The sequence below is a fragment of the Aristolochia californica genome, unplaced genomic scaffold (assembly GCF_029961685.1).
Source record: "Aristolochia californica isolate CCGP_79_NKW_82.1479 unplaced genomic scaffold, dmAriCali1.0.hap1 SCAF_7, whole genome shotgun sequence".
Lineage (NCBI taxonomy): Eukaryota > Viridiplantae > Streptophyta > Magnoliopsida > Piperales > Aristolochiaceae > Aristolochia > Aristolochia californica.
In genome coordinates, this window is record NW_027182268.1 from 713,442 (window position 1) to 728,814 (window position 15,373).

The 15,373-nt window shown below is 36.2% G+C and overlaps 2 protein-coding genes across 5 annotated transcripts in view; one reads left to right on the forward strand and one right to left on the reverse strand.

Annotated features, from left to right (window-relative positions):
- Positions 1 to 11,330, forward strand: part of LOC137936146 (uncharacterized) — a 40,547-nt gene extending 29,217 nt beyond the window's left edge. Inside the window, exons 18-21 of one of the 4 annotated variants that reach the window (XR_011109515.1) lie at positions 8,140 to 8,199; positions 9,297 to 9,701; positions 10,144 to 10,845; positions 11,051 to 11,330. Coding sequence is in view for 2 of the 4 variants with exons in the window: in XM_068780703.1 (XP_068636804.1) it covers positions 8,140 to 8,199; positions 9,297 to 9,701; positions 10,144 to 10,278 (600 nt within the window). In the remaining 2 variants the exon portion in view is untranslated. Of the gene's footprint in view, positions 1 to 7,673; positions 7,741 to 8,139; positions 8,200 to 9,296; positions 9,702 to 10,143; positions 10,994 to 11,050 lie in introns of those variants that run through there. The other 3 variants (XR_011109514.1, XM_068780703.1, XM_068780704.1) reach the window with 3 other exon arrangements.
- A 1,766-nt stretch (positions 11,331 to 13,096) lies between these two features.
- LOC137936144 (uncharacterized) lies at positions 13,097 to 13,672 on the reverse strand. The gene has a single exon (XM_068780700.1). The coding sequence runs from the start codon at positions 13,670 to 13,672 to the stop codon at positions 13,097 to 13,099; it is 576 nt and encodes a 191-aa protein (XP_068636801.1).
- Between the last annotated feature and the right edge of the window lie 1,701 nt (positions 13,673 to 15,373).

Here is a 15,373-nt window from a genome sequence, read left to right on the forward strand (position 1 = left end):
GAACACCAACTGATGACAGCCTTCAAGTCTCCTTCAATGATTAACTTGCCATGGAGATCTTCCTTGAAAATTTGGAGGCTGAATAGAAGAGCACTAACTTTAGTATTATTAGAATCAGCAATGCCCACCGGTCCAGCATAAGAAAGAATAGAGTCTCCATTGTGACCTCTGAAAACACCTCCTGCTCCAGGACAGCCAATAGCACTACCATCAAAGTTGAGCTTAATGCAGTCGCAAGGGGGAGGATCCCAGATGGCCATAATTGGAGTCCTACAGGGGCCAATCATATGAGCGATCAAGCTCCAATTTTCCTAAAGGGAAACACCTGATAGAGCGGCAAATTTCTTCCTTGTATGAAGCCAGCTCGAGATGACGCCAACGTCATGTGAAACCATTTTGTTTGGGGTGCAAGTAGGGGTGGCTTCGAACCGAGCCGGCTCACGAGTGGCTCGAGCTCGGCTCTGTTCGATTCGGTATACCTGGATCTCAAACCGACTTCAAGATCCAGCTACGGCTCGTTTGAGTTAACGAGCCGAGCTCGACCGAATCAAGGTTCGACTCGAATGCTCGCAAGCCGGCTCGTTAACGGGTTCGTGAGTTGCCGGATCGGGAGGGGGGACGCCGAGTCCCTCCTGTCCGCCGCCTCTGTCGCCGTTGACAACTCCTCGCCGGTCGCTACATCCCCTTCCCTCTGATTTCTTCCTCTTCCTTCGATTTCTTTGCCTCTGTTTCCGTCGTCGCTGACGACAGGTCCTTGTCGGTGCCGCTTCTTCGCTCCGTGTCGTCTCGGCGGAAAACCAATTTCTCTGAGACCTAAGTTGGGAGAAATAATTACCCCCCCCAAGTGACGACGATTTCGCATGTGTGAAAGTCACACCTGTGAGATCATAAACAAGTAAAAAAAAAACTCTTTGTCCCTTCCTCATGCTCTTGAAGAAATTGAAAAGACATTTTAGTAGAAATACATTTCTAGAGACTATTAGTGATTTTTTTAATAAATGTTGAAAAGACATTTTTAGTAGAAATAGAGGGACTATTAGTGCCTCATGTTTTTTGGAAACATTTTTATTAGAAAATCATATAATTTTCTAAGTAAGATTTTCTTGCCAAGATGAGCTAGAAAACCGTATAGAAAAATTTTGAATAAGTATTTGACAATTGATGCTATAATACTTTTAGCATGAGGCAATTTTCACAGTAATTGTGTTTGACATTTTATTTGATTAAAAATCTATTGATAAGTATAGTAATATAGTAGATTGATTATTAATTTTTATTTATTTCCCTAGAAGAGGCAATAAGAGATCCATTTTAATTAACTAAGAAAATTTTAAAATATTTCTTGTAATTTTCTAGTAAGTCTCTAATAGTAATAGGATTTTATTTAAAGTTTTTTTGGAAATATGTATCCTAAGAAAAACATTTCTAGTTTTTCCTAGAATATAAATTTTCAACCAAGGGCACGAAAGAGGCCATAGTAAATTTATGGCCAGATTAAAAAATTAAAAAATAAGCTAGACAACATTTGGGGTAAAAAAGATTAATATTGGTGGGTTCTAATCCATTATCGAGATTCAGTCCCGAACTTTCCCTATCATTCTTTTTTTAAAAATGTATGCATAATTTTATAGATAATTTATTTGACATATATTTTAGATAGAATATTAAATGTAGGTTAACCTCGAATTCGGTTAAAATTATTAGGCTCGAGCTCGATTACAATTTTAGGCTCGAGGCTAGGTCGGCTCGAGTTCGAGTTTGAATTCTTTAAATCAAGTTCGGCTAGAACATAGGAAGGTTCAAACTCAGCTGGATTCGATGCCACCCTTATGCCCAATTTTAAGTAGAGGTCATACCCAATTTTATGTAGAGGTCATGCCCAATTTTATGTAAAATGTATGTATAATTTTATGTAAAATGTATATATAATTTTATGTACAATTTATTTGACATGTATTTTTTGAAAAGTTTTAAATGTATGTTGGAGCTCGAACTTGAGACATGTAATTTTTGAAAAGTTTTAAATGAATGTTGAAGCTCGAGCTCGGCTCGAACTCAGTTAAAATTATTGGGCTTGAGTTCGATAACAATTTTAGGCTCGAGGCTAGGCTTGGCTCAAACATAGGCAGGTTCATGCTCGGCTCGATGTCACCCCTAGGTGTAAGTTTTGGAGTTAAATCTCCGGTTATTTCGCTCGAGCCAAATGCACCATGGAGCATGTGCAAGACATGCCGAAAGTATTAACTTGCCCAATCAAGGAAGGCGAATCCCTCTTACCATCTCAAAGGTGCTGAAGAGGTCCTGATGTAGCCTAATCTTCTGAAAAATCTTCATTCAGATTTGCCAAGAAAATCCACATTGTAAGAGGACATGTTGGACTGTCTCATCGCACTCACGACAAAGGGGACAAGAAAGATCAGGGGCGGTGAAGCCTCTTCTATGAAGGTTGTCAGAAGTAAAGATCTGTTCTCTGATGGCCGACCACATGAAAAATTTGATATTGTTTGGCGCTGAGAGCTTCCAAGCCAGATTTGCCTTGTGCTCATGTATATTGTAGTCTTGCTTTCTGATATGAGAGTAAGCAGAAGCAAAAGTGAATCGACTATTAATGTTGGGCTTCCAAATTAGCTTATCAACTGAATGCTCCTTGATAGTAGTACTACCGAGTCTGGTAAGGAGAGAACAAAAAACCGAAAATTTCTCATCATTTAGTCCCTGACGGAACGGGAGACTCCACAACTAGTCCCTCCATGAATCAGCCACTGAGCAAGAGAGGTCTCTAGCCACCCTATACAGCCCTAGGAAGTCTTCCGAGAGGGAGCGGGGGCCACACCATTCATCCGACCAGAAGATTAGGGTCCTTCCATTGCCTGTGTGAAACTGCCGATGGATAGCATCAATTTTGGAGCAAACGGAGGCAAGACAATGCATAAATGATAGCAGATAATTTGGCAGCCTTGCCAGACAAGACTTGAGGAGAGTGAGACGCCCTGTTGTAGATAAGAGCTTACCCCTCCATGTGGCTAGCCTCTTTTCAAATTTCTCAATGAGGGGGGACCACAGTGACGCTGAAGGTCGAGAATCAAAAGTGGGCGCACAAGATATGTAGCTAGCAGATTTCCCACAGAGCATCCCAATTAGTCAGCCATATCCCAAAGCCCAACTGAATCGATGTGGTAGCCAAGAAGAGTGATTTTTCCCCAATTTATGTTTTGACCAGAAGCCAATTCAAATAGTCCCAAAACAGCACACAATTTTCTTATCTGATCCGTAGTACCAACCTCGAAGCAAATAGTATCATCTGAAAACCGAAGGATCGGAATATCAAAGGCTATGCAATCTATCGTGGGAGGAGCCATCCCATGTTCTTGGCTGAGTAGATCAAGGAGGATAGATATTCTACTTCCACATTGAAGAGCAAATGACCAAAATACCTCTATTTGATATTTAACACTCCCTTAAGTTGGAGCATATATATCTAAAGGCTTCAACTTGTTATAAAATATCCCACACTCATGTTTAGCCAAAGGCTTTGATAATTATATCACCTAGTTGGTCGCCTAATTGAATATAAGGGGTAACAACTTCTTTCCTCATCACAACATTTCAAATGAAGTGGCAATCAACTTCTATATGTTTTATTATCTCGTGGAACAATTGCTTACAATAAAAATTGTCGTTTAATTATCACAATATATGGTCATAGATTCTGTAATAGGTAGATTCAACTCTTGGAGAACATATTTGATCCACATTAGCTCACTTATTATGTGAGCTATTGCTCTATTTTGTTTCTGCACTTGAGCGGGCCACCACATTTTTCTTCCTACTTTTCCAGCTAATTTAGTTTCCACGCACAAATACACAACACTTAGTAGTAGGCTTTCTATCCTTCTTTCACCATGCATAATATGTATTTGAGAAATCCTCTATCAGCAAATGACTGTGGGGCTCAAGAAATAATCCTTTTCTAGACGTCCTTTTAAGTTAAATATTTTTTGAGCAGCTTCTAAATGAACTTTACATGGGCACTCCATTAATTGACTTACAACAAACAATACATTGGGAATCTTCATAAAAAAAAACAAAAAAAAACAATACATTGGCATGTGTAACTGTGATACATTATTTTATCTGTAAGTTCAATAATTACTTTTGTCATGAAGGTCATAACCAACCTCCATCAGTGTGTCTACAAGTTTAGCTCCCAAAAACTCATAACCCTGTAGCATATCTATAATGTACTTCCATTGGGTAAAGACAACTCCTACCTTACTCTCGAGTAACTTATATCCCAAGGAAGTACTTGAGTGAACCTAGATCTTTGGTTTTGAAAGTGCTTAGCCAAATGCTCCTTGGCTTCTTAATTCCCTTTGTCATTTCGTGACAAAATAATATCATTAACACCACAACTCTAGATGATCTTTTCATGACAATTAGTGAGTGATCACAATGGCTTCTTGAGGAACCAAAGGACATTCCTACCTAGCTGAATTTATCAACCTATTGCAGTCCATTAATTGACTTCTTTAATCTACACACTTTTCCAGTCTCCTCTTATGCAACATGCCCAGGAGACTGCTCTATATGCACTTCTTATTTTTGTTATGCATACAAAAAAACATTCTTGATGTCAAGCTGAAACATGGGCCACCCTTTTTCACTTCTAGAGACAAGGATTCTGATTGAGGTCAATCTGGCTATAGGAGAGAATGTCTCGAACACATCTACTCCATAAGCTTGAGTATTCTCCTTGCCTATTAGTTTGACTTTATATCTATTGGTAGATCCGATTGCTTTATATTTCACAATATGTACCTAGTGACACCCGACAATTGCAGCATCATGAGGTGTCATAAGACCCATGTACCTCAATCATGTAGAACCTTCATCTCAACATCTATAGCTTGTTTCCACTAAGAAGATACCAGGGCTTCCTATATTGAAGAAGGAATAATATTGGAGGATAAAGATAGTGCAAACTTTTTGTATTGATCAGGGAGAATCAAATGACACAAAATGGGAGAGAAGATGTCTAGTTGACATTCAGACTCCTTTTAGTTGAGCAATAGGAAGGTCTAAATCATTCATCTCAAGAGCCACAGAGAAAGAGGATTTTGACATAGGAGGTGGAGAGAGAACATTAGTTGGTGTTTTGAAAGGCTTATGTCATTGAGAAATTTGTATTGGCTTTGGGATAGCAGTGTTGAGTATGTGGTTAAGAGCATCTTCCGTAGGACTAGGAACAACAATACCTTATCAACAAGGAATGGAATAGACAATTTCTCTAACCTAGAAAAGAAAGAAGCATCCTAAAAAACTGTTACATCAACAAGTACAAATGTTTTCCTAGTGGAAAGACAAATACATTTAGATCCCTTATTGTGTACGAGAATAACCAAGAAACACACATTTAACAGCTCGAGAGATAATTTATCAATAGAGGAGCCAAAGACATGTATGAAACACACATCCAAAAATAGGAGGGCTGAAAGAAAACATGTCAGCCTTATGTTTTAGTATTTGGAAGAGATTTTTCTCTCCAAGTACAGATTAAGGCATCTTGTTTAAGAGAAAACATGCAAAACTATTGCATAACCTTAGATAATAGTTTGGAGAAGTATATGAAGTAACATAGTAACAACTACCAAAAGATGAAAATTTTTCTTTTGTGCCACTCCATTTTGCTGTGGAGTGAACACGCATGATGATTGGTGAATTATACCATGAGTTTGACAAAATGAGTCAAATTTCTGATTCATAAATTCTAGCCCATCATCAGTGCCAAAAATTGTGAATAGAAACAACAAACTGAGTTTTTGTTTTATTATAAAAATTTAGAAATACATTGAGGACTTCAATTTTCTTGCATAGGAGCTGGAATCATAAATAAAGAAAACAAAGTAATTATAACCAAAACCCTAGGAACTGGACATGGTACCCATACATCTAAATTTACTTTATGGAAAAGACTACTACTATTTGTTTGACTCAAATGAAAAAGAGGTGTGATGATGCTTCTAAAGTTGGCACTATTCCCATTGAAATGATGAATTAGATGGTAAATTTGGAAATAACTAAATCAACTTTGTTGAAGAAGGATGCTCTAACCCCAGTTGCATCTACCCCCTTAGTGTCATTGCTATCTTGAGATGTTATTGATGCCTCTACGCACATTACACTATTAAATGCTTTGGAAAGTGATGGAGTATCTAAAACTATTCAGGAATTTTGTTACATGGATCTACCCTTGTTGTATCCTGGGCTCTTTTTCATATATGGTGAATGGATAAAAAATGATAATCTCTTGCAAAATGCTTTGTGACTCATTATAGTAAAAAGTCTCTACAACTCACTATAGTAATCAGTTATTATCCTTTCACCTTTACTAAGGCTCAATAATTTTGCATACAGTTCATAGATTGTAGAGAGATTACTCTCCTATGCATATAAAGCTTCAAGTGATAACCATATTTTCTTTAGCTGTTTCACAATTCATGATTTGACTTCTCATCGTAGACTCCATACTATTGAGCGACCAGATAATGACTTGACTATCCTCTGCTTCCCAATCATTTGTAGTAGGAAACGTGGATCATCTTTAATATATTTAGATTTTCTTTTAGTCTTGAGATAAATCTTAACTGATTTTGACTAACTTGGATAATTTTGAGCATTCAGTTTCTCTGTAGTTATTATCCCAACTCCCAACTCTCTCGTAGGAGTAATTATTCCAACTCTCTTGTAGGAGTAATTATCCCACCAGAATTTGTCAAAGAATATAAATATTATGAACACAACAGTAATAGACAGCAATCACAACTTGATGCTTGCTTAGAAGTGTGGGTCCCACTTCAACGATAGGGTTTCCAATTAAAAAGTCCAATTCGAGCACAATCATTCAAATTCAATCTCAATAAGACCAGTTAGCACTATAAACAAGTGAAATTTCTCAAAACATTGGCTGACATCAGCCCTCTTATACATGATGTAGGCACCAGACATAGGATTGGGATCTTACGCACACTCCAATTGGAAAAATCCCAAGGCATAACCCTCTTGTGGCACAAGTTAAACATATAATTGCTCAATTGATAGTACAAGCCTTCACGTTAGGGTTATGGCACAAAAAGGAGTTGAAAAAATCTAACTTTGACTTCCAATTAGTAGTGAATCCTGAAAATTCTCCTTTCTTGTAATGTGGAGACGTAAGAAAAAGAGGAATATACTTTGTTAAAAAATGTAGAATAGGAGAAGAGAGAGGAGGAAGAAAGAACTCTGAATTTGGATCTTATTGCACTGATACTCTGTTAAAAAATGTACAATAGGAGAAGAGAGGAGGAAGAAAGAAGAAAGAGAGAGAAATGAGGGAAAGAGTCCGTTGAATGGCACTCGATGGGAGAAAGAATTCGACTCTTTTATTTCTCAGTGTAATGTCTATTTACATAAATACCCCTCACGATTCAAAACACTTTATCTTACTAATTACTCATCAGAACAACATGTAATTTGGACCATAGATTCCTACCAATCACCCGATGTCTCTGCCACTTTTTCAAACTAAGATATGTAAAATGACCAAAATACAATTATTTGATATTTAACATTTTGGCAATGAAAACTTACCACCTTTATTTATTCATTTATTTATTATGGTTATTATTTTTTTTTAGAAAGGATAGAGATTGCTCGTAATGGCTGGTGTTCTATCATCCTTCATGTTTGGAGCCAAGTTCTCTGGGTATCTCTTTCCTTTCATCTTCTCTCTGATCTTTATCGACATGCATTTGTCTTAGCACTGTGTATCCAAGCAACAAGTCTCGCGTCAGTAAATTTGTGCCTTTAGTGTGCTAGGTTATTTGAGCCAACACATTATGGCTATGTATAAATGCACAGCGAGCTTGTTCTATGTGAATTTATTGTCTTCTGGTGGCGTCTGTTTTTTCCTTTCGTTTTAAATTATTGTTATGATTTTTTTTTATGGTTTGTTTTCTTAACCTGGGATCATCCAACAAGTTTTTTATGTATGCATATCATATGTAGACTAGGTTTTCTCTCTGATTTATTGAATATTCACACACTTTCCTTCAAAAAAAAAAAATGTAGACTAGGTAGCCTGATGGGGTTGTCTGTATGCAGGTTGAATTGGAGAAACTACGCCTTCTTTGTGAGCGTATCATAAAAAGAGAAAAACTGAAGGTGAGTTACAACCATGAATTGAGGGGAATTGTTCTATGCTATTATCCTCTTATCATGTTTTCTTTATTTTTAAAAGTTAGTATGTGCTCAAGAAATTTTTCTTGAGTTTCTTGGAGAGCTGCTTTCCTTGTTGTGGTTATGGCTGTAGCTTCTCTCTCATATACATTATAACTGCTGATTTACTTTGATTAGGATGGAACTGGTAATGGCAGCTACTATGTGCTAGGATTTACTGCTAGTCTTAAGAAATGATGAGACCCCTGTTATTTATCTCTATTTCTAAGTTTGTTTCATTTGGCTAGAGTTTTTATATTTTTTTAGTTATTTTTTAATCAATGGAAAATTTTATGAAAAAGGAAAAGGAGGGGACAGGTCCAGATTTTAAAAGCAGCCCAAACCAGGCTGAAACCCAAAAAAAAAATATACACAAAGAAACAAATAGAAGCTAATAGTTATTTCAAAAAAACAAATAGACACTAATTACAATCTGAGGGAGGATTTTCTTGAGGTTAATTACAATCTGTGGGTGAAGATGGCACATTTTGGCGAAACTATTGGCCAAAGAGTTAGCTTAATGGTGAATGTAACCATTCAATAGCATAGCAGCAGCAAGGTCTTCAATCTAAAGGAATTGCTGTGATGCTTCTAAGCATCCTGCGGATCCCCTGAACCCAGGATAAGATGGTTTTAGGGTCACCTTTAACAATGACTGGGTAGGAGAAGTAGCACCTATATAAGATCAGCCCATGGAGAAGGGAAAATCTTCCACCAAAGTAGAGTCCAGAATGCCAAGGGGATTGTAATAGGAAAGGAGGAAGCAATTTGATTAAGATGAAATACTTGGGGAATGCCAAGGGGACTAATAGGAAAGAGGGGAGCAATTTGATTAATATGAAATATTTTGGGCGGCTACTAAGTACAAGGATAGTTTGCTACTATAAAAAATTATGGGGCTCTTGTTGTTTCTTTTATTCCTGCTTCTAAGATTGTTTCATTTGTTAAAAGTTTTAACATTTTAACTTTGTGTCTATGAGATGTAAGTTCTTCGTGTTATGTGAAACATGCTTTAATGATAAATTCAAGCTTTTATTTTGCAGAAGGAATTGGTGCTTTGCTCACATGACGTATTAGCATCCAAGAGAGATTGTGTTGCCTTGTCATTTCTTTTTCGTTCCTTTTTCCCTCGTCATGATGTTAGTTCAGAATCTGTCACCACTTCTCTAAAGAGTCATCCAGAAGACAGTAAATCCTGCAATGAAGCAGTCCAACAATCAGATGACATCACAGTGGACAGCATGGTTTCTCGGAAACGTAGGGTTAGGTTTCCTCAACATTTGGATTTTGATAGGAAGATTGAGGACAGCTCCACATCACAACAAGCCTACACAAGGAAGCCAATGGAGAGGATCTCATCATCTGGAAAGCAGCTTCTTCACAGGACTGCTTCTGTAATATCCAGGCACTCGGGAAGTGATGGGGAAAAAATTACTGAGCCAAGGAAGGTAAATGGTTCTTGCATCTACTAGCAGTACTAATTTCTCAGCTCTTATGCATTGCAAGTCAACCGAATTTAGAATTGGATTTCAAATAGATAAATGAAAGAAGAAAACCAAAAAGATTTACCTACTGGGTTGGGAAATGTTCTACCTGGCTTGGTTAGCTACTGTTTTGTCTCTCTATTAGGCTATCTTTGGCTATTGATATGAACTATCTTTGGTTATTGATATGAAGGGGTTACTTAACCTATCTTGAAGTATCAGGCATGAAGATATGTTTTTACCTTCTTGTATATTCTTCCCTTTTCTCTCTTTTTTGAGAGTTTTTACATCACATGCAATGAGTTTTTGTGGTCAGTATAATACTTATCAAAATATTAATTAATATTACAAAGTTTTTTATATTAGCTCTCTAAAAATTTCCTGAATGCTATTGTTATTTTTGCAGCATGCGGAGATGTTTCAGAAAGAAATGGTAATGACATCTGATGAAGCTTCATTGCAAAATCAGCGGCTACCTAAAGGCTTTGCTTATGTTCCTATAGACCGTCTTTCAAAAGAGAAGCTTCAGCAGGATGGGTAAAGATTGAAAGTGAAAGTTTGAATCCCAATACTTGATCTGGCTTGTACACCTCCGACGTGAACTAGTAGTTCACAGAAATGTAGTACTGTCTCATTGGGGGCTGAGATAAGTTTGCATATGTGTGAGGCAATGGGGAAAGATTTGAAGATGGGCTGGACCTTCATCTTTGTGATACATCATTTTTGTAAAAAAAGCCATTTGGAGGCAATTGTACAAACACAGGCTGGGTGGATCGTCTACTTTGTCAAGTGTAATATCAGCTGGGCTTCGCTGTTGAGTTTCCTGATGAACTGGGCTGGGTCCAGTCTAGTGAAGGGGAATGTGGAAGTTGCTTCTTCTCCCTGTAACTGTATATTGGAATTGGAAGATATCTTTTTTTGTTGCCGCTTCCTGTAAAGCTATAATATTGTAAATCCTTGACATGGCAACCCTCTATAAATGCTGCTAGCAATATCAAATGAGCCACAGAGCTCTGATTTGACTCTTCAGCTGGGTTTCTACTCTCAACAATTCCTGACATTTGAAGCATGTTAACATCTGTGTTCAAGTAATAAGTTAAAATGCCAGGTATAATGTCATATGTTGAGTCCTATTGGTGTTACCATTCAGTCTATTGCAATTTGTGCGACCCAAATCTACCTTGGGGACCTTAACATATTTACATGTGGAATTAAGATTCCTAACCTTTGTATGATTCTTTAACTCCTGAAATGAAAATCGCTCTCTGGTTGGTGTGCTTTTGTTTCTCTTTTCTCATGTGTCTGTTTGGCAGGTGGTTATTTGCTTGTAGGTGGTTGGAGACTGTTCCTTGGAAGTGGAAGCTATGGAGTATTGAGTAGAGTTTTGATATGTTCTGTTAAATGTTTGGCACCTTTCTTATTGCACTTTTTTACATTAATGAGCTAGCTCTGGAAATGCATCCTTTTGTAAGAAATTGAGTAATGGGTATCTACATGGTGAGAGATTTACATGAATCTTTTGTGGTTAGATCTTAGTCTTTTTATAGTTTGCTCTGCAACATTAAATGACAGTATTTTTATTTGGGAGAGGAAAGAAAAACCACTAGAAAAGCATTTATTTGATGGACAGAGTGAGGACTGGAGTTCAAGTTTTGGTTCACCATTTATTTATGTCTTTTATCATTTAAATAGTGTTCTGTTTTCTTCGTATCTGATTTTATGATAAAAGACCAACTTATTGTCTCTCTTTTCATTTCAAATGGTAAAACAAAGAAAATGACTGTTGTATTTATGGGAAAGTAGCTATCTTGAATGACATTTGGAATGGTGCCAAGGTTTGTTGCAGCCAACTAAGTCCAGTGCCTTCTCCTTTCTATATGTAATCTTTACTGCATTTATTTAGTTTGATGTTAAGAGTTCTTGTTAGGGTTAGTAGTATCTGGTATGAAACTATAGATACCCATTATTTGGTACGAAACTATGGAAACCTCTTTTCTTTTCTTTTCTCTTCTCTTCTCTCTCTTTTCTTCTCTTCTTTTTGTTTTTCTCTCCACTCTGTGTTCTACACAACCTTAAAATATTACTAGTTTTTTTTTTTTTTCCATGTGTATCTAAACAAGAGACTATATTTTTCTTTTATTTTCTTTTATTTTCCATTGGTATCCAAACAAGAAAAAAAAACTCTTTCTTATTCTTTTTTTTATTTTCTCTTTTTTTTTCTCTCCATTTTTTGTGTTCCAAATACAACCTCAAGGACCATTTGTGTGAATATAGAAAACAAAATGGTGAGGAAATAATTTTTTGAGAGAAGTCAATATCCTATTTCTTTTACAACTAGAACATAAGAAACAGAATCAAAATCACAGGAAGGGGAATGATGTGGTGTTTGAAAATTGTTGAATTTATGAAAAAGATAAATACTTCATTGACTTGTGGTAATTTGAGTACAATGAACCTTTTTTTATAATAAAATAAATACGTAGAATCTAATTAAAATTAAATTACTTTTATCCTAATTACACTCAAAGTCAAATACTAAAAAATTAGTCTTAAAACAATTAAACATTAATAGAAGACTAACATAACTAAAATATTTTTAACTAAGATTCTTCTATGAGACCTCATTCCATGAGACTCCTCTTAGACTCCACTATATTAATTCTGACCCAATGAGACTTGTGGGAATCACGTAAAATTCTTCCTTAATTGCAATTCAACAAAAACAACTATATGGTAAGAGTAATTACTGATTCAAGAAATGAGTTTAGTCGGGGGATAAGTCTAATTAACCATTGGGTTAGTTAATTAGTTACATATAGCATTATAATATAGACATAAATATCCCTTAGGTTTCAAATTAATATGAAACTCATTTAGAAGCTACATTATTTTGAAAAAATATGACAAACATTTTAAAAAATTTATTTGGCAGATTTCACATAATTTATAGGCATAAGATTAAAGGATATATCAACCATGAGTCATATTATTACTTGTACAAGAATGGTTCGGGCTTTCTTCATTCTAGAGTTAGAGCCAAGTAATGAATCCTAATGTAAGGGTTATGAATCAAAATACTGCCGGCTCTGCACTTTCTGCTGTCATTTAAAACTAATTTAACAAACTATTTTTCGTTAATTTAATCAGTACTCAATAATCAGTCAAAACCTGTTTGAGTAGAAAAATCAGATTTGTACGAATATGATTGATCCGCAATTTTCAATGTTAATGCCGATAAAATCTTGAATTTTTTTTTTTAATGAGGCAAGAGAATAAACAAAAATGAATTGGAGGAACATTTTACAGTCATCTCCAAACCGATCGATGATCCCTGGAATAATCTCTCTCTGTAACTTATGTTAGACGGAGGTGGCATTAGAAACTGAATTCGTCTTGCAAATCACTCTTTGTTGCTGCAGTTTGAGACCTTCGAGTTGAGCCCCACATCTCCTTTTCCACAGATTCACTCCATCTCCGTTCTTGGCAGAATGTTTGGTGACCGGCAATGGAGGATCGAGTACTTCCAGATGCGGAGCTGGAGGCCGCGGTGGAGGACCATGTTGATGATCGAATCGGATGATCCTCACCACAGTACTGTAATTCCGATCCAGTTTCCCGCTCTCCTCTCGTCGGAAACTCTTGCTAGATAACATCTTCTTCAGCTTCCGGAACCTGTTCCCCTTGGCATTCTCCGGCAGACCCACCTTCTCCTTCTTGATCTGGCCCATGCAGCCCACCCTCGGGGACACCGGATCGGCGATCTCCTCGGAGACATCAGCTTCCGGCCGGCGATGAGCGCAAAGGGCGGTCTCGTCGCATTTCTTGCCGATCTCCCTGGTGGAGTACCGGAAACAAAAGATGGGTGTGAAGACGGAGACCCGGTGCAGGTCCGGCTTCATGGTAGGCGAGTTCAGTTCTCTGTAATTCCCGGCCATGGTAAAACACCCCCAGCGAGCAGAGAAAACAAACGATCGATCGACAACAAAAGGAAAGCCAAAGCCGGACTTCTTAGTTTCCCAAAACGGGTTAACTTTCTGCAAATATATCGTCAAAACCAATGTCCGAAGTCATGAATCATTGAGGGAAGAGCTCAAAAAACAATGGCGGGCGTCAGTGAATGATGATATAGACTTGAAACAGATGAGAAAAAAACAGGGTAGAAGATGGAAGAAGATCTCGGGAGATCGGGGTGGTGGGATTATAACTAATAATGGAAGGGTGAGTTGTTTTATGAGGTACGAGTTGAGATTCGACAGAGAGAGAAAGAGAGAGAGGACTTCTAAGTTGGACTGATTAGACGAAATTCATCTCCGGCTTTAATGAGGGAGAAGACGAAAAGAAGACAGCATGGACGCATGAGACAGACAGGAACAAGGAGGAGTGGTGATAAGCATGTGAGTTGCACGTGGGACCACTCGTACCAATTTCGGAAAAGGTGCAAAGGAAGAGGCTACATAGTTCATGGATGAAAAAATAACGGACACGTGGTAGCACATAAAATTAAATATTTAAATTATTTAAAATAAAATAAAGTATATGATAATTGAATTACGCATTAAATAGCTATTTAAAATTTGACATGTATATAATTACTACAAATTTCATGAGTATTTTTCATTTAAAATTTATACTTATTAGTTTAAGTACACATAAATACAATTTTTATATTTTTTTATATATTTATGATATTTTAATATTTAAAAAGTAATCGGTGTGATCTTTGACACAAAGTTTAATTCAAAATTGTACTAAATATTCTAATATATTAATATTAAATTTAAGGTTAATTTTAATTTAAATAATATCTAAAATTAATTGTTTTATTTTATTTAAATAAAAAATCCAATTAAGAGTCTTGATCTTTAGTTGGTTTTTGGTATAGATTGTGTAAGATTTTTCAAGTCTGGTAAAATCTATTTTCCCTAATTTGTATCGTCTATAGATCTGATCAAAGTCAAAAGATTTTTCACTAACCCTTTTATTTTATAAAAATAAACTAAAAGTTGAGTAAAATAAAATAAAAATTGATACCTCTATGGGACACATGAAAGGAATCAAAATAGAATCGATATGCAAGTTAAAAACGGAGCCGACCTCATCTGTTTTCATCCCTAACCTTACTATGAAGTTGGGGCTCGACCTTAGCCTTTTTATCCTTCACATTTTGAGTAATAATATAAATTTAAAATACCAAGTCAAATACTTTTAAACAAAAGAAGGTAAATATAGAAAAAAATTACTTGCATTAAAATTATTTTTATACAACAAAATAAATGAATGTATAAAAATATTTATGTGGTACAAAGTATAGGATCTAAGTTTTGTGAACTCTGCTCTCAACTTGACCTAATTCCTTGTGATATTTGTACAAATAGATGTCATTTTCCACATGACTCAACTGGCTCTTTTCTTAGTCAAATGTTGTAATCAAATTACTATCACCATAATGCAAATTGAGACATATTCCTATACAAAAGTCTCAACGATGTGAATCATACATAAAATATTTTAAAGTAGTTTTGTCCTATGAAAGGACTCAATTCATGGGTCAATTGCATGCCACATTTATGATTTTTAGACTTTACTCTTCTACTTGATTTGATTTGAAGATAAATATGACATTCTATGTCAGATTA

Excerpts from the sequence above, each read along its gene's own strand:
- LOC137936144 (XM_068780700.1), bottom strand. The coding sequence starts at position 13,672 with ATGGCCGGGAATTACAGAGAACTGAACTCGCCTACCATGAAGCCGGAC.